Source organism: Zea mays, chromosome 4, assembly GCF_902167145.1.
Source record: "Zea mays cultivar B73 chromosome 4, Zm-B73-REFERENCE-NAM-5.0, whole genome shotgun sequence".
NCBI classification, from domain to species: domain Eukaryota; kingdom Viridiplantae; phylum Streptophyta; class Magnoliopsida; order Poales; family Poaceae; genus Zea; species Zea mays.
Genome location: NC_050099.1, coordinates 31,129,743 through 31,152,552, shown reverse-complemented (window position 1 = coordinate 31,152,552; position 22,810 = coordinate 31,129,743). Strand labels below are relative to the sequence as shown.

Here is a 22,810-nt window from a genome sequence, read left to right as displayed (position 1 = left end):
GTGGACGAGCTGGCAAAAATAGCCTCGGGGCGAACGACGGTTCCCCCGGACGTCTTCTCCCAGGATCTGCATCAACCCTCCGTCAAGATCAACGACACGCCCGAGCCCGAGGCACCCTCGGTCCAGCCCGAGGTACCCTCGGCTCGGCCCGAGGCGTCCTCGGTTCAGCCCGAGGTACCCTCGAACGACTCGCGCACGCGCAACGGCCGCCCTGCCAACAACTCACCCCGTCGCATTAACTCCGCGGCGGGACAGGCGGCGTTTCTGGCAGGAGAAGCGGGCGACGCTTCGCCTTCGCCGTAATAACCACGCCAAAAAAGGTACGCCACGTCGTTCGATTTCGTATCCTTTTCCTTTTTTTCCTCTTTCTCTATCTCTTGCAACAGGGACCGGGAAAGGGGGATACCCCGAAAAGGATCCTTCCCTGTGAAGGAACCGGGCTCCGAGCCCCCCTACTGATCAGAGGTTCGAAGGCTGGCCCTCCGAGGGGTTCAACAGTCGCCTCAGATCGCGTGGGCCCTACACCCACTACTGGTCAGAGGTTCGAAGGCCACCCCCCCGAAGGGCTCCACGGCCGCCTCAGGCTACTCGGGCTCCGCGCCCATTTACTGATCAGGGGTTCGAAGGCTGGCCCCCGAAGGGTTCACAGTCGCCTCAGACGCCGAGCGAGGGATGACCAGGGGTACGTTCGATACATAACCAAGGCTCGGGCTGCGCTCCCGAGGTACCCTAGGACATTTCCGAGACCAGCGGGAGCGATCTTGTAACGGAATCCCATCGGAGGGAGGCATCGAGCCCTCGGACCCCGTCGCCAGGGGACCGGGTCCGGCAGATCTCCCGCAGGTACTTTTGGGCGTGCCTCTAGGCCCCTAGTCGACCCCCAACGAACGGGGCACGAACGTCCACTCGGATTACCCGCTTGCAGCTCACCGGAGACACCATGTTCGGTGCCCATCGAGGGTAACATGGCGCTCTCCCCCCTCCTCCTTGCGGAAAGGCGACGTAGGGGCGTATGTAAAAAAGCCGAGTCTGTCCCTGATCGCCCTCTCGCCCTGTGCGGAGGCTCGGGGGCTGCTCTCGCAAACCCGGCTCCGGCCGAACCGTTGACAGCGTCAACATACCAGCCCGAGAACTTGGGCCCCGACCGTGCACCCGGGCTACGGCCAGTTCGCATGAGGGAACAACCAGACCAGCCGAAGCATTACGCAAGGCATTAAGACCTCGAGGGAGTGAAACCACTCCTCCGAGGCCTCGGGGGCTACACCCGGCGGGTGCGCTCGCGTGCACCCACCGGAACAAAATGCAACCGAGAAAGGCTGGTCCCCTTGCAAAAAAGTGCGACGAAAGCCTCCAAGCGAGTGCTAACACTCCCTTCGAGGCTCGGGGGCTACTGTCGGGGACCATAATTAGGGGTACCCTCAAGACGCCTAATTCTCAGCTGGTAACCCCCATCAGCATAAAGCTGCAGAGGCCTGATGGGTGCGATTAAGTCAGGGATCAGTCCATACGAGCGACTCGATCACGCCTCGCCCAAGCCTAGCCTCGGGCAAGGGCAGCCGACCCCGAGGGATTTCCGTCTCGCCCGAGGCCCCCCTTTAACGGCGGACACATCTCCGGCTCGCCCGAGGCCTTGCCTTCGCTAAGAAGCAACCCTGACTAAATCGCCGCGCCGACCGACCGAGTCGCAGGGGCATTTAACGCAAAGGTAGCCTGACACCTTTATCCTGACGCGCGCCCCCCGGCAGAGCCGAAGTGACCGCCGTCACTTCGCCGCTCCACTGACCGGTCTGACAGAAGGACAGCGCCGCCTGCGCCACTCCGACTGCAGCGCCACTTGACAGAGTGAGACTGACAGGCAGTCAGGCCCTGCCAAAGGCGCCATAGGAAACTCCGCTCCGCCCGACCCAGGGCTCGGACTCGGGCTAAGCCCCGGAAGACGGCGAACTCCGCTCCGCCCGACCCAGGGCTCGGACTCGGGCTAAGCCCCGGAAGACGGCGAACTCCGCTCCGCCCGACCCAGGGCTCGGACTCGGGCTAAGCCCCGGAAGACGGCGAACTCCGCTCCGCCCGACCCAGGGCTCGGACTCGGGCTAAGCCCCGGAAGACGACGAACTCCGCTCCGCCCGACCCAGGGCTCGGACTCGGGCTCAGCCCCAGAAGACGACGAACTCCGCTTCGCCCGACCCCAGGGCTCGGACTCCGCCCTGGCCTCTACCGAACAACCTCCGCCTCGCCCGACCCAGGGGCTCGGGCTCGGCCTCGGCCATGGAAGACAGATTCGACCTCGGCTTCGGAGGAGCCTCCACGTCGCCCGACCTAGGGCACAGGCCAGCCACGTCAACAGGAAGCGCCATCATCACCCTACCCCGATCCGACTCGGGCCGCAGAGAACAAGACCAGTGTCCCATCTGGCTAGCTCCGCCAGATAGGCAATGATGGCGCCCCGCTAGCCCTGTGACGACGGCGGCTCTCAGCTCCCTTACGGAAGCAGGGGGACGTCAGCAAGGACTCGACCGCTCCGACAGCTGTCCCTCCGCCAGGCTCCGTTGCTCCTCCGACAACCACGACATCACACCAGCAGGGTGCCAAGATCTCTCCGGCTGCCACATTGGCATGTACTTAGGGCGCTAGCTCTCCCCCCGCTAGACACGTAGCACTCTGCTACACCCCCATTGTACACCTGGATCCTCTCCTTACGCCTATAAAAGGAAGGACTAGGGCCTTCTTAGAGAAGGTTGGCCGCGCGGGGACGAGGACGGGACATGCGCTCTCTTGGGGCCGCTCGCTTCCCTCACCCGCGTGGACGCTTGTAACCCCCTACTGCAAGCGCACCCGACCTGGGCGCGGGACGAACACGAAGGCCGCGGGATTTCCACCTCTCTCACGCCCGTCTCCGGCCACCTCGCTTTCCCCCCTTCGCGCTCGCCCACGCGCTCGACCCATCTGGGCTGGGGCACGCGGCACACTCACTCGTCGGCTTAGGGACCCCCCGGTCTCGAGACGCCGACACAAATATTCAAAGGGGTAACACTTTGTATTGTAAGAGAGAGTTTCTAGTTATAATCCAATTTCAAAGAATTGGGTCTCTAATTCTAAATCTCAATTCCATGTGAAACCAAACAACATAATTCAGGAAACTTGATTCCAAATCTTAATTATGTGCTCCAATATCTACATCCAAATGAGGTATTAAGGGGGTGTTTGGGACCGTTCCAGCTCCACAAAATTTGGTGGAGCAAGTCATTAGATGCACCAGAAAATCGTTGAGCTAAAGTTGTAGACTTTTATTTATTAGTTAAATTTAAATTATTCTTTAAAACTATTTAAAATTTTATTATAAAATAAAATACATAAGCTAAAACCTAGAGCACTTCCAAACATCTTAAGAGTTGGTTTAATGGACAAGAAAATAGAGAAGATCTATTCGCTTTGGACGGTTGCATGCGGATGCATAGGCTCGGGCGAGCCAGGCCGACCTGGTACGACCATTTTGGACGTATCCGGGAATGCAGTAAATGGTCTCAAATTGATTTGTTTTACATCCATTTGTGTAGTTTGCGTCTTATATATACAGTCAATAAAAACTCTAACAAAGTCAATGCATATGGTGGTTCAGAATGAGACGGTGCGATTAACCAATGGTAGGTTTACGCCTGGTTTGGCGACAAGAGATAAAAAAAAGAGATTAATGGAGGAATGCCTTGAAAAAAAAACAGATGCAGCCGGCCGAAAGCCTGACTGGCTGCATTCGGGCCTGGCCCTTGTGCCACTTCCTCCGCAACGCCTCGCCAGTTGCAAGGACTGAATATCCCCCGACCGCAACGGCGCCGGTCTCCCTCGCTCCATCCTTCTAGGCAGGCCCTCGCTCTCCCGTGGATCCTCCGCCGCGCCGCCGCCCCTTTATCTGAGCCATCCAGCGGAGCGGAGATCCATCCGTTGGGGCGTGGATTCAGTCCCTTCCCTTCTCGGTGGTGAGTCCGCTTGCCCCGCATGGGTGATGGGTGAAGGTGGGGTGGGTTCGCTCGTGGTTCCAGGGGTCGGTTTTGCTCTCGATCAAAACCGAAACTTTTCTGCGCCTCTTACACGTGCGTGGATTGTTGCGCTGTTTGTTACACTACCCCAGTCCAATCCTGTCGATTCATTCAATACATCGTTTGATTCGATGAGATTCTCCTCCTTTTTTTCTGCTGCGTGCCGTGCAAGATCGGCATCGCTTGCCACCGTAGGACCTGTTTTAGTTGCCAATTAAGTGAGGGCATGGGTTCAATCTATTTTCGAGAACCATTTTGCGGGATTCGGTGCGCACTCGTGTCCCACGCCGAGGTTCCGCCGGCTGGGGCGGGTTGGGGGATTTTATTTTTATATTATAGGTTATAGTAGCTGCCTCCCATGCCAGATTGGCTGATCCCGTCGGTAACACAGGGGTCTCAGCCATGTAAGATTTGGTACGGTACTCCGGTTGTTTATCTGTGGATGGGATATATGATTGCTGAATGGGCTTATTTGATCCGATCCAGGTTTTGATCTAGGACTGCTCTTCCAGTGCATGCCACATTAGCCGGAAACAATAGATTCCTTAACACCAGTTTTTCCAAAAACTTGGAATGCTGCTGTATACTCCCTCTGTCCCAAATTAAAATTCGTTTTAGGTAATTAATGAATTCATACAATACTTGATGTATGCGTTTTATAGATGTGTCAAGATTCTTCATCATTTATTTGAATATAGTTATAAAAATCCAGAGTTAAAACAAATGCTATTTTGGGACGGAGGGAGTATATAATGGCTATGTTGTACATGTTGGGGAGCTGTTTGGTTAATATCACTGATCAGAAGAGATCTTGTTCCTTCACTGTTGTTTATTTTATGTTACCTATATAGCTTCCTCACTGTTATGCACTTATTGCTGTTCCGCTTTGTGACTACTAGTTATTTAGTCAGCTATAACATGTTTGGTCTTCCTGCAGGTTACTCCCACAGTGAGGGTAACTCGAATAACTGTGAGTGCTACTGTGAGATGGGTGGTGTGCTCTCTCTTTTAGCTTGGTGATCATCTGAAAAAAGGAAGTGCTGTTTATTTCTGTAAGATAGAAAGCAAACCATTGGTTCATGAATGGTTTAGTCATGCTAAGAAAAACAAAGTTCTAAGAACACATATACAGTGCACGTGCTTGCTGGCAATATGAATGAAAACTCTGCCATTATTATTTCGGATAGTGATGATGACTCAATTGGCTCAATATTCGATGATGACGACCAGCCAGCGTCTGCAATCGCAAGGCTTGATCAAAATGCTGAAGGACGAATAATCAATTTTGAGGATGAAGATTGGCAAAGGAGCGCTCCTGCTCCACCATCGACTAAGCCTACTGAGAACAACAATGGTCAATACAGGATTCTTCCAGCATCCCTTACGAATGGTAGACATGCTGAGAGTAGTCGTTATACATTTGGTTCAGTGGACAGGATTCATCCCCATGCAAATCCTTATATGGCTATGCGACCGGGCCATTCTACTTCCAGTAGAATTGATAGCGTAGTGGAAAAGCACAACAGTTCTACAGCAGATGCAAATGACAATAACAAGAGGGTCCTTCCATCATCCTTTTCAAATGGCAACACATCAAAATCTATGCATCCAATTGTTGCTAGCGAAACACGCAAGCTCCCACTGCCTTTATCCACCAAAAAGTCACCAAATATTGGTGAAAACAGAATGGGGACAAATATTGCCAATGGAAATTTGCAGCCTTCATCTTCAATAATGGCAAGAGGAACTTCTAGTACACTTAATACCCATAAAGTGGATGATGATGGTGGGTATGCTAGCATCACATGATGTAATTTGATCAATAACACAAGCATTGGAAAATGGTGTAGATTTTCTGTAGTAAGATTAATCTTTACCCCTTTTTATATGGCAGATGATGTCATTGTATATGGAGGTTCTAGCTCACATAGGGTACTGCCTTCAACGTTTGAGGCAACCAATTCTAATAACAGTGAAGTTGCTAAGGGCTTTGAGACACACAGTCGCCTTAATCCTGAAAATAGGGTCTTAGATTACGCTGAGAGAGCAGTATATCAAGAAGCCCTGCAGGTAATCATTCATGCGTACATGTTTCTTGCTTCCTGCCCAGCTAATAATGTGGTGTGCTGACTGCTGAATCCATTGGCAGTCTGGATAAATTTGTATTAATGATGTCCTCTTCGCTTGAACTTACATTGATGGCAGTTTCTATACAATCTAACCATTGTTCTCCACAGTGTTGGCTTAACTTGATGAATCAGTGGGTAGTTGTAGGCAATATTTTAATTTATCTAATAGGTAATTTTCCACTTCATCAGAAGGATGCTCTGTGAACAGATTCTATTTGATGGGGATAGAGAGAATCACATTAAGTTTATCATGTCAACATGTGTGATTGCTGTATAAATGTTTTCAGAGAAAGTAAATTGCATCTTCCAACCTGTTGAAATTTGAACAATTCATTCATACAAATACTTATATTTGATTTTACTGTATGGTTGCTTTTTATGTTGTGACACTGGTAAAATGATTTAATGGGCCTTTTGCAGCTTTATTTATTCTTTCTTGTGTGTGGGGCAGGGCACTTCTTTTTAGCAGAAAAGCAGTTCTGAAAAAAATCTAGCATATCATTTAGACAATCTGATTATTGGCTAACAACTTAGATTGTCTGATCTCTGATGGTTAATTGTCCCTTTCCTTTATCTCGTGTGACTGACCTCTGTTATTTGAAATGGAACAACATGTCCATGGCTCCATGCGCAACATGCTTTTCAAAACATATCTGACTGAATACCTAAATATTTGAAAGCGGTTCTAGCAAACATGAGATTATTCATTTATCATAATCTACAGCAATGCCAAATGCAGCCTCAAAGTTTATCCCTGCAATACTTATATTTTGAATTTCTCATTTTTCTGCTAAGATTATTTCCTGATCCATACCCTACCAAAAAGAAGGGTTTCAACTCCATTTCTTCACTAGATCTTTTAGAAAATAAATTGTAAGTGTACTTCAATCAAGGAAGCCAGAGACTGATGGTGCATTTTATTTATTTTGATCTGATGATTCAGTAAATACGTTTAGCAACTACCATAGCCATTTACAATCTTCCGTTCTTGAAGGATTCCATTATATTTTGTAAACATGTGTGTCTGCTTAACTTCTGTTATCTGATCTGAGATTGGTTTTTTTTGAGTTTTCTCGCTCAACTAGGATATATTTTCCCTGTAGGATTTATATTTTAAGTACCCAGGTAAACTTTGTTTAGCTGTTGTTTGTTATATTTCATTGTACCCTGAGTGTCATCATTCTGCTCCATGAATATCATTGCTTTTCAAAATATGTTATGCAGAATATTAGTCGCGAAAAAAGTGAAGATGATCTGCCTGAGGGTGTGCTAGCAGTACCTCTGCTTAGACATCAGGTACATCCGTACATGGGACCTTGCATAACTCTTGATTATGTGTCAATTCCTTTTAGTGCTGGATATCATGTTCCTTACATACATTTAATACTTGATTGCAAGAAAATGGCATTGGCTTGGATGGTTTCAAAGGAGAATAGCTCACATTGTGCTGGTGGAATTCTTGCCGATGATCAGGTTATGTCTGACTTTCTTATTTCTTCTGAAGCGCCTAGATCTTTCGTATTTGTATTCTAACAGTGAAGCAGTTGTGCTGTAACAGGGCCTTGGGAAGACAGTGTCTACTATTGCCCTTATACAAAAACAGAGGATGGAACAGTCGAAATTTATGTTTGTTGATTCAGATCGTTTGAAATCTGAAGCACTAAACCTTGATGAAGATGATGAGGGAGAACAAACTGTTAGCAATGAACCTAAAAAGGACCAAGGCGCTTGTTCATTGTCAACATCTGCTGGTACTAGTGCTGAACTTTTTGTTAATCAACCGAATAATGTTGTGAATAAAATGGTTGAAACCAAAGCAGAACGCAAGAAAAAAGCTAAAGTTTCCACATCATCTGCATCCACCTCACGTTCCATGACAAGGCCAGCTGCAGGTACTCTAGTAGTGTGCCCTGCTAGTGTTCTTAAGCAGTGGTCTAACGAATTAACTGACAAGGTTAGCGAAAGTGCTAAATTATCTGTTTTAGTCTACCATGGTGGTGCAAGGACCAAAGATCCACGTGAGCTGGCAAAATACGATGTAGTTGTTACTACATATACAATTGTGGCCAATGAAGTACCTAAACAGATGGCTGATGATGACGCAGATCAAAAGAACAGTGAAGAACCCTCTGCTAGCAATAAAAGAAAGCCATCGGCGAATATGCAAAACAAGGCTAAGAAAAAGAAGAAGAAACTTAAGGACTCAAACTTTGACCTTGACAGTGGTCCAATTGCAAGAGTGCGATGGTTTAGGGTTGTGCTTGATGAAGCTCAGACAATAAAAAACTTCCGAACTGTAGTGGCCAGAGCCTGTTGTGGGCTAAGAGCAAAGCGGAGATGGTGCTTATCAGGAACACCTATACAAAATGCAATTGATGATCTGTTTAGCTATTTCCGTTTCTTGAAATATGATCCGTATTGCACGTATAACTCGTTTTGCACAATGATTAAGCACCCAATTGCTAGAGATGCAATTAATGGATACAAGAAACTTCAGGCTGTGCTGAAGGTAGTTCTCCTGCGTCGTACGAAAGGTGATAAAAATGTATTTTTACTCTATGTGTCTTCCTGCAGCTGTATTTTTATGCTACTCTATGTGTGCCACTTAAATGTTATTTGTACTAGGATTGTTTGTAGATACAGGACATGTGAAGAGGTTTTTTTTAGTTATTCATTTAACCTTACGTGTATGTTAGGGGTTAACATTCCATATCTGCATGTTGTTTTCAGTTTTACATGGCTTTGTTTAAGATTGTAGAATATTGATCTGTTTCTTATGCTTTTACTATTAGTCTATTACTATAGAGCTGTAGCCTGTAAGTGTTTGCTATTTTATTGGGCTTTTCTTTGTCTTTTCTTTTCTACACTTGTCTCTGTTTTCTTACATTATAGTTCCTTTTCATTGTACCTGTGGACTTGGCTGAGTTGATTCTATCTTCCATTTGGTTAAAATCTCTATAATGATTGGATGATACCTTTTCATGTAGAAACTGTGATCAATGGCAAACCAATAATAAATTTACCTCCTAAGACAATTAATCTGAATAAAGTAGATTTCACACAAGAGGAGCGGTCGTTTTATTTGATGCTGGAAGAACGCTCTCGGCAACAATTCAAGGTTGGTTATGTCTTCAAGTTCCACGTGATTTATCTTTTTTTTCCTGGACAGTGCCTTGGTGTTGCTATTTTCTCTTAAAACTTCTTTGTTATATGTTGCCCCTGTAGTATACTGTATACATATGCTCAACTTCATTGCCATAATTTAGAGTCGTTATTTGACTTCAATGCCATAAACTAAGGCCTATAATACCGCCTAGTCAAAACTTATGCAATAAACAAACTACCTATGTGCAACTAAATTTTGACTAGGTGTGTTGCTATCTCTACCATGAAGAGTTATGCAACCTAGGTTCTAAATCTATCGACTAGCCTATCAACTAAGCTAGGAAGACACAATGTGCATGCGGAGGCTAAAAGCGATAGAGATACAAACTTTCATTGATGACTCCGGTATTTTTATCAAGGTATCGAGAAACACGCAAGCTTCTCTCTAAACCTCTAGATAAGTTCCCCAACTCCCACCCACGTCAAATGATTAGTTGGGGTAGTTTATAACTATATATAGCCCCAAGTCCAAAACTAGTCGTTGGAAATGACACAATTTCTGCGCACTCACTGAACATGTCCGGTGAGTACCTGGTGTGTCCACATTAGCTAACCATTGTCGACCGTTGGAGATTTGGCGTCCGGTGCTTTTATCTAGTGTGTCATCGAATATGTCTGGTGTTGCAACCTTTCTCAATAACCATTCTTCATCAACATGTTTTACTTGAGATGTTGACCACCTGGACCACCCCTTTGCCTTAATTTAAGTTCACTTATGCATTCTTTGTACTGCACTATATCAAAAATACTATCAAATAATGTTAGTCCAACTAGTTATGTTGATCATCAAACAATAAAACCTTATTTTAAATGGACCTCGGTCCATTTTCCTTACAGCTAGTTTTTCCATCTTTTTTTCTATTTAAATTGCATTATGCCTTCATGCTTTTATATTTATTTAATCTGTACTGATCCCATCCATTGTTGTATATCTAAAGATGTTTACTTCCTCCGTCAACATGATTTAGTCGTTTTGGGTTTGTCCTAAATCAAACTATTTAAACTTTGACCAACAATATATATAAAATTAAATTATTTTAAACTAAAAGAATGACATATCATGGTAGTTTAAGTCATGATGAATCTAGTAACTTTAGTTTTATGTTGTAAAATTTTATGAAAACATCTGGTATAACCGGTCAAAGTTGATAGTGATTGACTTAGAACAAACCCAAAATGACTAATTCATGTAGACGGAGGGAGTAATAGTTTTGACCAGTAGTTAAATATTTGCATCTTATTTTTGCAATGGGAATATTTAAATTGAAATGTCTTGATGCTGATGTGTTGCCTGTCTATTTCAGGCATTTGCTGCGGCTGGGACACTCAAACAAAACTATGCCAACATCCTTTTAATGTTGCTGCGACTTCGGCAAGCCTGTGATCATCCTATTCTTGTAAAGGGCAATCAGTCAGAATATGGAGGTGATGGTTCTATAGAAATGGCAAAGAAACTTCCTAAGGAAGTGGTGATAGATTTGCTTGCAAAACTGGAAGTGGGGTCAACACTTTGTGGCTTATGCAATGTAAGCAATCTGGTCTCTATTTTGATGTTCGCCTGTTTTTTATCTTCTTTTCTCTTCTTTTTGGTATAATCATGAGCCTCATGTGTACTTCTGGATGTGTTATTAGTTGGATTGTTGGGTCGTCGTTGGGCATGGGGGTTCCCTTGTAGATTAATTACCCCAACATAGGATGAATTGTTTAGAAGTTTTGTCCATGTGGTCCCTAATGCAGATTTTCTGCACTAGCTCCTCCAAAATCTGGGTATGTATACACCTTAAAGATTTCTAAAAAAACTAGACATTTATGTTAAATATGTACTATGTAAAGTTGTTAAAATATGTACTATGTTTAGCAAAGGGTGCTTATTTGTTATCTCTTTTCATAACACACATTTTTTTTTTGCAGAAATAGTTGGTGTAAACTTTTAATTTGATTTTTTTGAAGCACACAAAATTAGAGAATCCAACTTAGGTCTGTTCCTCCATTTAAGTGCAACCTTTTAGCTGATCTCACTTTGTTCTGAATATACTCCATCAAACTTCATTTTTTTAGTTCTTGTCATTGAACATTGAGAGGATCAAGATACCTACGGTGTTGAATTGATCTAATCTAAAAATTCTTTCAACAATTAAATCCTACAAATAACCCACTTCGTCCCTTGTGCCTAAAAGTGTTCTCTTTTCTTCACACACAAGTTTGCCTAAATTCCAACCAACTCTAGCATGATGACTCTAGTAAAGTAAATACAAGAAGGTAATTGCACAAAATTAAATGCTCAAAGTAAAGAAAGAGTTACGAACACAACAATGTTTCCTCGAGATATCGGAGAATTGTGACTCCCCACTAGTGGGGATGACAACAGGTTAGGTGGAGCAAAAATCCACCCACGATCGCACCCGTGAAGTCTACCTAAACCTGCCCACGATCACACCCGCGAGTGTAATTCTAAACCCGCACCCAAACTTGTCGGGTTTCGGGTCACCCATGTGTTTTACTCAGTATATGCTTTTAAACAATAATTCAGCTATAAGAAATTAAGCACCAACAATAATTGAGTTATATCTATGGATTTTAAGCCTTCTCACGTGGAGTAGCAACAAAACATTTCATGGAATCATTAGCCAAGTTACTTATTCAAAATAATTACTATTGTATCTTAATCATTTTTGCGCAAAATAAAGAATGAACCAAATTTAGGGTCGGTTGCGGTTCACCCGTGGGTTGAATTAGAAACTCGTACCCAAACCACGAAACTTCAAGCCGGGTGCACCCATACTCACACCCGTCGGGTTTTGGGTCTATGGGTTAAATTGCCATCCCTAGACCCTAGTATTTGTTGGAGTAGCCCCCCTTGATTCGCGCAAGCCTAATGTGGAAGGTGGATGCTCACTTGCTACTCTCTACTCTATGCACTAATGAGGTCACTAATCTTACCATTATCAAATCTCAAACATCTCACTAGCCAAAGGCTCTTCCTTTCTCTCTAAAATGTTTCTTCAACTGAACAAATGGCAAGAGAGCTAGAATGGTAGAATGGATGAGTTGGGGGAGATATTTATACTCTCCAATGTGCCAACTAGCCGTTACTGGCTTCATTGAATTTGTAGACGTTGGACGGTCCAATGTCTAAGTGCCGGACCAATCCTCACGATCCAACAACTCAACGGTCACAATGACCTCATTGTCTCAGATATAGCCGTTGGGGAACATGTGCAGCGAAAGGTCAGATGACACCCCGTCGAACCAGTCTGACGTGCCAAATTCTCTCTGGTACCTTTTTGGGATTCACATGGTCTGACGCCGCCCCACGGAGCTAACCCTAACCGCTACAAGCACAACGTCTGGTTCGACGGACAAAAACTCAGGGTCCGACAATCCCTCAGCTCTGGCACCTGCACGTGTGGGTGTGTCGGATCTTCCTCAATGGTTCGATGACTCTGGTCTAACGCCCACTTAACCTCTCAATTCACTTCTATTTTAAAATCTTTGTGAATGAGGTTTGTTCCAAAAAAATTTAGGCCTCTGAGCAATCTAGTGCTAAGTTTGACAAGTGTGCACCACACAACACAATAGATTTACCTAGGTCAAGATAATAGTTCATACCCCTTTATAGTACGACCAAAGAAAAAAACAAAGTACTAAACTAGTCTAAATGTCTCTAAACTCCAATTGACACTCGAACTAGTTCGACCTTAATTTTGTTGCGTGTCCTTTAAAAACCAAAACAAATTCCATCATTTGGGGCATGAAAAACATTTGATTGTTGAAACAATCACCATTATCATGACCTAACTCAAATGCCTTTGCAGAACACACATTAGTCACATCATTCTTGTGTCGCATTAATCATCGAACTCCACTAAGGGTCTAGATGCTTTGAATGTCACTCTTTTTGGTTATTGATGACAATACTACTTTCAATATGTTTGAAATCAAGATAAGGTTTCACACTTGATTCATATAAGCATAAGATAGTAATGACATGGGTTAAACATGCTTATACAAACCAAGTCCATAATATGTACTCAAAGGATATGAAATAAGCGCGAGTGTAGAAATTAAAGCTCGTTTAACATAAGATTATGGTAGAAGTAAACTAAATGAGCAACTCAAAGGATATGAAATAAGCGTGAGTATAGAAATTAAAGCTCGTTTAACATTAGATTGTGGGAGAAGTAAACTAAACAAGCAATGAACTAATGACATGATTATGTAAAATGAAATAGAACGAATGATATGATTATATAAAACGAAATAGAGAAGGTAGTATTTATATCCAGAAAGACCGAGTACAGGAGAAGTCCAGAGATCACAATGAACTAGATCAAAAGCCTGCTCAGCCCGAGAAGTAGTAAATGGGAGACGAGTATGTCGGCCTAGCATGATAGAAACCCTCAAAATGTCCCCTACTACATGAAATGTCTAAACTACTGGTGAGCTTGGTCATAACGTTGGGTCCTGGATGGTCGAGACTACGATGCCAAGTGGTGGAGGATGTGGTGGAGACCAGGATGGGTGGGGAGGACACGCTGGTGGAGGAAGGCCGAAGCGTGTAGAGGGGCCCCAAGCTGTCACAGCGGGCGAGGGGGGTCCTGGTGGCCAGATCCTTCACAGAGAAACCAAAAGGGTCAAACTCAATGGAACAAGAATTGTTGGCGATGAACCGACGAACAAAAAGAAGGTTATGAGTAATATGAGGAGCTACGAGAACCCCATGTCTTCTTTAGACCTACTTCTTAATATATTCTAAAGCGCAGTTCCCTACGCTTCCGAGGAAAAAACGAGAATGTCGTTGAGATAGAAAGGTCCTAGGAGAACCAAGACACCTACTGAGGTGATCGGTGGAGTGGAACCGTCCCAATGAGGATCGAGGGGGATGGGAGCGAGATAATGTGTCGGGGGTGGAGGTGGTGTGGTAGGACGCGCCGGAGTCGACCACCCAGTCGGAGGGGGGTGATGTCATCGCCATGGTGCTGAAGGCGGCGGCGAGGGAGGTTGAGTCCCACCCTCCAGCCAGCGGGGACCATGGTGACAGGGTGGCGGGTCCCCGGAGGCGGGAGTGGGGGTGGTGCCGGAGTCATCGGGGTATGCCGTAGGGGGGCGCCGTCGGGAGGGCCGACGTAGGAGGACGAGGCAGGGCGGCACCCGAGGTCTGACCTGGCCACATGGAGATGGTCACGGTCTAGGGGTTGTAGAACGACAACCACGCCTGGCCGCCACCTTCCAGAGGGACCACCCCGGGTGGAGCCGCCACTACCGCGACCGCCCTTGCAGGAACGCCAGCCTTCATCGACGGTGGGAGCCGGACGAGAAGCCGCAGGGACGGCGGGGGCAGGGCGGATAGGAGTCCCGGCCGACGGAGGGCGAGAGGGGCCTAACCCCCAATGACGCCCGACCACCGGGAGGCGCGCTGTAGAGGGCTGGGACAGGAGCGGTTGTCTCGGTGTCCATGGTGAGCTCCTCGAGAAGATCGTTGCGGACGGCGTGGAAGGTGGGGAAGGGCACGATCATCTTGATGAGAGCCTTCAGGTGGTCGTAGCGGGGGCTGAGGCCACATAGAAGGTTCAACACCAAGGTACAGTCGGCGATGGGCTCGCTAAGTTCGCGGAGAGAGTCTGTCATGCCCTTCATCTGCGCGACAGTACTCGCCCACAGAGAGATCCCCCTGAGAGAACAGGTGGAATTGAACGTCGAGGTGGAGCGCTCGAGCTTCCTGATTCCCGAGGAACTAGCCTAGCCCTCGAGAGCGATCCACACCTGGCGAGCGGTGTCCGCCTGGTCAAGGACGATGACCTAGTGCTCGACGGTGATGGAGCCGTTGAGCCACGAGAGGACCACGCTGTCCATCTGGTACCATGATGGAGACAGCGGGGCAACGGGCCGTCGAGGACGTGGTCGGCGAGGCCGAACCGCCGAAGCGTGAGGACCACCTGAGCTTGCCAACGAGGGTAGTGGGAGGACGCTAGGTCCAACACAACAGGCACAAGAGACCGAATGTTGTGAACCCCGACGACCTGAGCGTGGAGCGCGACGATGGTGTCGGCGTTGAGCCCAGAGGTGTGGAGAGTCCCGGTAGCGACCGGGGGAGCTTCTTGGGTGATGGGCGGTCAAAGTGGCGCCCATGGCACATTCTTGCTCCAAGGCAAGAGACGCGGCGCGTTCGCGCTCCTGGGAGGCAGCAACAGCCACCTGAATGGTGGCGACGGTCGCGACAAGCGCAGAGGATGCAGGTGGAGCCGTCAAGGACGCGACGGTGTCGGCCCATGCGAGAGCGGCAAGAGTGAGGTGGTGGGTGGGGAAGATCGGGTGCGCTGATGCAGCTGTTGTTACGCAGGGAAGGCACCGGAAAGCCCGACCTAGAAGGAGCCTGCGGTGGGGTGGAGGCCTGCTGCGAGGGAGCCCTCGGCGGGGAGGACTGGCCGTCGAGAAGAGGCCCATGATGGAGAGGATGTTGTGGAGGGTGTCGGCGGCGCGTCGGGCCAGCAGCGTTTGCGACAGTGAAGGGGCTGTGTGGGGTCACGCCGCCGGCGGTGGCGGCCGTGCCTGCGACAGAGTCGCGGCGGCGACGAACACACCTGCGCCGCTCGCGGCGGCGAACTGGCCGGCAACCGCGACGTAGGAAAGGGGGAGGTCGGCAATGGCAAGGCCGACATACGAAGAAGGGTGGCGGCCGACGAGGGGGGCGGCGGGAATGTGCCTGGCTGCTAGAGGGGAGGTGAGAGGAGAGGAAATTGGAAAAGAAAACCTAGCTCTATACCATGTGGGAAACCCTAACCCTAACTTAGTGTTGGGAATTGTATTAATAGACCAAGTGATGTTGGGCCTGACACATTACACAGGGGTATGAATGCAATTACAAGGGGCTAGCCCAAAACCTTAAACGGGATTCTAACGGATGCAATTGAGGACATTACTCCACAACTCATCGCACTCAATCAAAGAGGCAAATCAAGCAATTAGCATAACAACAACCATTCAAACACATAAGTATATATATAAAAATAATTTTTTTACCTTTTATTATTTCTAGAATTAGGACTCCTATTTCTTAGGGGGAATATGAGATGTAGGATTCCAAGGTGTGAAATCCTTTTGTCTTTAGAAAAAGGTAAGAGTAATCAGAGTAAAGCAACAAAGATGAGAAAAGATCAAGGAAAGTATAGAAAGAATCAGAGTAGTAAAGGTAAGTATGCAAAGGTTTGTCCAGTTCTATCTAGGCTACGTCCTACAATCAACGTTGTTCTGATACCACTTCTGTCACACTTGGATTTAAGGACAAATCCAGATACATCTCACATGCGTGCAGGGATCAAGTTCCACACATATGGCGACTCAGTGTACAAAAAACAATATCACATCTTTATCATTTAATACAATTTTTGTACAAAATAACTAAATAAATCATACCATATGACGACAACGATCCTCCACAACTATAATTGACTAGGAGACGACGACCTAGACCTCTCCGAACTCCTCTTTATGATCCCCTCCGGCGGTAAGTGCTCTTGACCTAGTGTGATTCATTGTTTTAAAGGCTTCACCTAGGCGTCCAGGCGGTGGTCCAACGCTTTGTCTCGCCATACTGCTTTAAAAACCATGATTATAGCAAGGGTGAGCTCTCATGCGGCCATCGCTCAACAATTGTGGGGAAAAGTGTGTATGAGCCCACTTATGGTTGGGGCTCAAGAAATGTAAGGCTTACCAAGGGAAATGGCTGAGTCTGAGCATAACTTTTAACTTTGTTGGTTAAAATTTTATTAGCAATTACTAAGTATAAGTAAATAACATCCCAATTAAATAATAAATCATAATGAAATATCCCACAATGCAATGCATGTCCGGTTTAATTTAACTCCATTTAATCATGCGAGAGGCATAAGCCGCTCATGACCGTGAGCACGATTGATATACCAGGTTTATACTCTGCAGAAGTTGTGCATCTTCACCCACAAGTTTTGTTCCCTTTTCATCGGGGGTTGTATGGACCCTTAAACACTTTCAAGGTGAGTTGGCGAGGGTACACTACGAGACCTTTACAAAGTTCCACTAGCATGAGAAAACCCGCTACGGTTTTAGGCAGAGGGGATATAGGAATCCTTCGCCCGAAAAGCTATCACAGACAGATCGACCTGAGAACCTCCCTATACTTGCACAACTCCTTCCTGCTTGCCCCTTTCGGGTAAGGCCCTCACATACCATTTTTCCTAATTAATTAGCCAGGACCAGAGCCATTATAGTTTTGTGGTAGCACTGTTGTCTTGGGTTGACGCTCCATGTTCCAATTAAACACAGTAATCTTATCATGCATAATAATATCAAGGCAACAATAATAGTAAAACATGATCATATTTCATGTGGAAAGCATGATCATAATTCATGTGGAGCATTAATCCCAAGACCAGGTAGAGCAATAGCAAGACTATCCAATAATTCATTTGTATGTAAGGTGTAGGGTAAACAAACTAGGTAACCTATTAGGACCCATCAATTTAACCTAATTGTGCAACAGTGATTTACAAAATCATAAATATTATTAGGTCAAACAATGCGATCAAGGACACATCTTGTCTTATTTGGTGCAACTCTGGTACTTCTCCAATTGGAGCTTCAGGTTCCTCGTAACCTTGCTTCTATTCACAACAATGCATGTAGATTGACAACGAACAAATAAAAATAACATTACACCAAATATGAAAACAAACTGCGTAATAATATTCTACGCGTTGCTACGAAGACGTAGGTTCAAGAATTACTAAATTCGGAGTAACAACACAAGAGATGATTTTTTCTAAGCTTTTTAACTACAAATCATTTTCCAGATTTATGTTATATAATTTGGATATACCCTAGACTGTGGGAATCATTTTCTAGATTTGTTTTATAAACTTTTGGACTGTTTTGTGATAAAACTCGTACTACAGTGAAGTGCGGGTTAGTTTTTATAAAAACACGGGGCTCTTTAGCTAAATTGTCACAACTGAATGACCTCGGCTCGTTCTGGCCGTCGGATCTAGGGCGAGCCCAGATTAGATCACGAAGAGGTATGCGACCCTGGCCTTCAGATCTAAATCCTACGGTCCGAGTTTTATGAAACGGGGTCTAATCCAATACGCCCGATCAACGGTGGACGGGCACGATCGGTTCATCCCATCGGTGTCGGCCCAATCTAATCGGGACCCTCCATTAGCCGATCAATGGCTATCCACTCGCCTCCCTCCTCCGATCGTTTATGGGCGATGGCGGTCACGCCCCCACGGCGTGCAACTCCGGCGAGCACTCGATCCCAGCCATCGATGCACAATCTCCTACTCCCACAAGCGCTACACCACACAGAGAGCAAGGCGAACACAAAGGAGGATGTCTTAGGCGGTGAAGACGACGACGGCGTGGACCACGAGTCCACGACGCAAGGCGGATCCGTGATGGCAGACGGAGTCTGGCGAGAAATTCCTCACGGCCCGACCGTAATCCCGTGGGATGAGGACATGGTCACCATCCTCGTGCATCGGCAAACGTCCTCGGATCACTCTCTACGGCCAATTGCCGGTGAATCGCGGCAACCACGGTGGAGACTCCTTTCTCTCTCTGCTCTCTCTCTCGGTCTCGACGTCCGCGCTCTCGGTTATGGACATGGGATATCGACGAGATGGGCGGGGCGAGCACAACCATTTGTTTTTATAGGGTCAGGGAAACGAGTCCGAGGCGGGTGGGATCGGCCGGTGAACAACCCCGGCGATACGGAGTTTGCTGCGTTCCGTAACAAAATCGCGGAGGGGAAGCTTTCGACTTCCTAGGCCCACCTGCCAGTGAACGCTGACGATGCACGTGTTCTACTAAAGGCTAAGGAGCGGGCCCCGACCGCCAGTGATACCCGAGCGCGACTGCGCGCGGGCGAGGGGTTGGGCCGGCCACAAGGTCTTGGCCCAAGAAGTTCTTTCCCCCTTTTTTTTAAATTTCGATTATGTTTTCTCTTTAATCCAAATCCAAATTCAAATCTGTTTTAAATTTAAGTTCGAGTTTAATGCAGAAACAAGAAACTTCAGTATGAAAATGCAAAAGTATATTTGATTATTTCTTTCTTTCTTTCTTTATTTACTTATTATTACATTCCTTTAAGTAAATGCTCCAAAACATATAATAAAAAAGTAATTTACACATTGTTCTCTTTAGGGAAATATCATTATTGAATGTGTGGTCAAATTGAAAGTTAATTCAAAAGTGAATATTTGTTACTGACTTTTTTTGGGAGAAAGTAATATATATATATATATATATATATATATATATATATATATATATATATATATATATATATATATATATATATATATATATATTCTTTATTAAAAAGTATTTCTAATGGTATAGTTCATGAGAGAGAAATCCACTTTAGCAAGTAGATTGAAGGGCTTTTGTTATTATGTTTTTCTTTTCTGGATTAAATTCCAGTTTTAATATTCAAAACTAACTTTAGAATAACATTACCATTTATTTATTTTCAAAGGTAATAAAATCCCTATTAAAAGACATCTTAATTGAAATCTTTTTGGTGAATTTTCCTAAGTCCCAAAATAGGATTTTGATGTGTTACAGATTTTTGGGCCTCCTCTGATATATCATATATCTAGTGTTAAGTTTGATAAGCATGCGTCACACCTAACGCCTTAGACTTTTCTAGGTCAAACTATTTGTTCATACCCCCTTATAGTAAAACCAAGGGAAAAAACAAAGTCCTATTCTAGTTTAAGTGTCTCAATTCTAATTAACACTTAGAACTAGTCCGTCCTTTAAATTTTAAAATCCGAAATGAATTGCATCATTAGGGGCATGAAAATCATTGACTGCCAAGCAATCACTATTATAGTGACCTAACTCAAATGCTTCTGCAAAACATATGTTAATCATAGTAATCTTGTGTCGTCATTAGTTGCCGAAACCCACCAAGGGTCGAGATTATTTTAGGCATGAACATATAACGAAATGACTGGTTGAACCGATGAAAACATAATTTATTCTGGGCCATGCTTAATCTAGTGTTGTGTCTAGGCCTAACACTACCAAGGAGCTGGGCCAAGTTTGCACACATTTAGGAAATACTTTTACTCATTTTTCTTTCATTTTTCCATTTCCTGGCGTGCAGTATGTAAGCGTGTTATTTGCAATAGCTGGTTTTCAAATTTTCATTCTACTGCATGCACTTTAAAATGCTTTGCTTTCGGCTTATTTTATATGTCTGCAATGAATTACACCTTTTGCAGGATACACCTGAGGATGCTATTGTGACAATTTGTGGTCATGTTTTCTGCTATCAATGTATACATGAACGAATAACGACTGATGAGAATATGTGCCCTGCCCCTAATTGCAGTAGAACATTAGGTCTTGAATTGTTATTTTCGTCAGGAGCTTTAAAGATTTGCATCTCTGGCAAATCGAGTTCTGCAGTAGCTAGTTCATCATCAGATAACGAGTCATCTTCAATCAGTCAAAGCAGCTTTGTCTCATCCAAGATACAAGCAGCCATTGATATACTGAATTCAATCATTGTCATGGATCCTCTTACTGAAAGTTATACAATGGAATCAAGCAGAAGTGGACTAGGCCCTGTGAAAGCCATTGTCTTTTCCCAATGGACTGGCATGCTGGATTTGCTGGAGCTTTCACTGAATATCAACTGTATACAGTACAGGAGACTAGATGGAACAATGTCTCTCAATTTAAGAGAAAAAAATGTGAAGGATTTTAACACTGACCCAGAGGTCATATGTTATGTTTGTTTTTTCATGCCTTTGTTTCTTTTACAGTTTCCAGACATACTAAGAAGATTTTTTTTTTCTTTCTTCAGGTTAGAGTTATGATTATGTCACTGAAAGCTGGTAATCTTGGTCTCAACATGGTTTCTGCTTGCCATGTAATTCTCCTTGATCTCTGGTGGAACCCTTATGCTGAGGACCAGGCAGTTGATAGGGCACACAGGATTGGGCAGACTAGGCCTGTTACTGTATCTCGCTTGACCGTTAAAGACACTGTGGAAGATCGTATTTTAGCTCTGCAGGTAATAATTCTGGTTAAAGTTTTGCTGCTGATACATCTTTTCCGCTGTTTATAGGCCATTTAACTGATTAGTTTTTTTTTTCCCGGGAGCATGAGTGCTATGCATTAACATTGTTTTTTTACCTGAAATGCATTAACATTGTTGTACACAAATGTTATTTAAATCATTTTTTTTCAAGATGCCTACAATCATTAGATGTTTAATTGGGGAACTGTTAAGACCCCATTGGGTCTTGGGACTAACATGTATTATGTCCTTTGAACTCTCACTCTTTACTCAGTTATGAATTGAAAAGCAGAGCTCGTCATTTTCCGTTATAAGAAAGATGTTTAGCCCGCTAGGTGCTTGAATGTAACGTAGTTTAGTTACAAAGCACTCGCTTTACCATGGGAAGTGATCTTGGTTCTATCATAGGACTAGGTCAACTCTAATAGTAACAACTGTTCTTAGTAAAACTCTGTTAATTGGCTCAGCTGACCCCTGATCCTGGCTTGTTCAACAGGAGGAAAAGAGAACCATGGTGAACTCTGCTTTCGGTGATGACAAAGCCGGCGGCCATGCGACCCGGCTCACCGTGGAAGACCTGCGGTACCTATTTAGGATATGATTGCGAGGGAACTCTCTCAATGCCTCGGTCAACTTGTCAGGTCATGATGCGTTGTACCTTGTAATCGTAGTCCGGCAAAAGGGCGGTGTACCATTGCGAGGGTAGGCTCATTGGTCCATGTCCGCCACGCCTTGCTGCAGCTCCAGTTTTGTGGTGCTCAGATTTCTAGATGGGTAATCTAGGGCTAGATAGCATGTGTAATTATAACCCCCCAACCCCCCCTCCCCGGGGCATGGAGGAGAGTTCCGCAGTGCCAATGCTTTATGATTTAGTGTATGTATATACATGATCACCATGTCTAACTTGCAATGAGTTGTTTTAGCTCGAGATGTGAGACTGATACTGCCAGCGGGTCAGCATTTTGTACCTTCTGTGTTATGTCCCTTTGCCCGTCATCAGAAAATCCAAAAAATCAAAACTTTTGTTGGTGTCCATGTGCCGTGCTACCGGGCTTGTTCGGTTCTACCCAAATCTATATGGATTGAGGGGGTTTTAATCCCTAGTAAGTTAAAATCTTTCATAGTCCGTATCAATCCTCTCCAATCCATATGGATTGAAAATAACCGGACAAGCCCTAAGGCAATTCGTAGGCCCTAGGCCATCTTTGTTATTTTAGTCATCTAATTAAACTTTAGTGGAGTACCCTGTTTAGTTTCAGTGATTAAACATGACAAAAGAGCATTAATTATTATGTATAAAGACTGTATTACCTTTATTTAATTGGACGCATGAAAGAAGGGTGAGCATAGATACACTAAAAAATGTCACTTTAGTTATTTTTCTTCCTCTTGATGACTAGAAGACAACTTTAGGA

The 22,810-nt window shown here is 45.2% G+C and overlaps 1 protein-coding gene across 2 annotated transcripts; it reads left to right on the top strand.

Moving 5' to 3' along the window:
• Positions 1–3,614: 3,614 nt before the first annotated feature.
• Positions 3,615–22,418, top strand: LOC100216734 (uncharacterized). Of its 2 annotated transcripts, none has more exons than XM_020551323.2 (11): positions 3,615–3,971; positions 4,969–5,817; positions 5,926–6,101; positions 7,385–7,456; positions 7,559–7,633; positions 7,719–8,694; positions 9,214–9,278; positions 10,630–10,851; positions 20,593–21,093; positions 21,180–21,389; positions 21,892–22,418. In XM_020551323.2, exons 2-11 carry the CDS (start codon positions 5,184–5,186, stop codon positions 21,994–21,996), a joined length of 3,036 nt encoding a protein of 1,011 aa, XP_020406912.1. In that variant the 5' UTR covers positions 3,615–3,971; positions 4,969–5,183; the 3' UTR covers positions 21,997–22,418. The 2 variants fall into 2 exon arrangements, with proteins under 2 accessions (XP_020406912.1, NP_001307003.1); NM_001320074.1 differs by having other exon boundaries at positions 3,737–3,971; positions 9,148–9,278; positions 21,892–22,322.
• Positions 22,419–22,810: the final 392 nt, after the last annotated feature.

What these genes read in the sequence shown, in the direction of transcription:
- LOC100216734 (NM_001320074.1), top strand. Translation starts at nt 5,184, where the DNA reads ATGAATGAAAACTCTGCCATTATTATTTCGGATAGTGATGATGACTCA. An exon ending in TATATCAAGAAGCCCTGCAG is followed by an intron (nt 6,102 to 7,384) that starts GTAATCATTCAT and finishes TATGTTATGCAG; the next exon opens with AATATTAGTCGCGAAAAAAG. An exon ending in CACTTTGTGGCTTATGCAAT is followed by an intron (nt 10,852 to 20,592) that starts GTAAGCAATCTG and finishes CACCTTTTGCAG; the next exon opens with GATACACCTGAGGATGCTAT.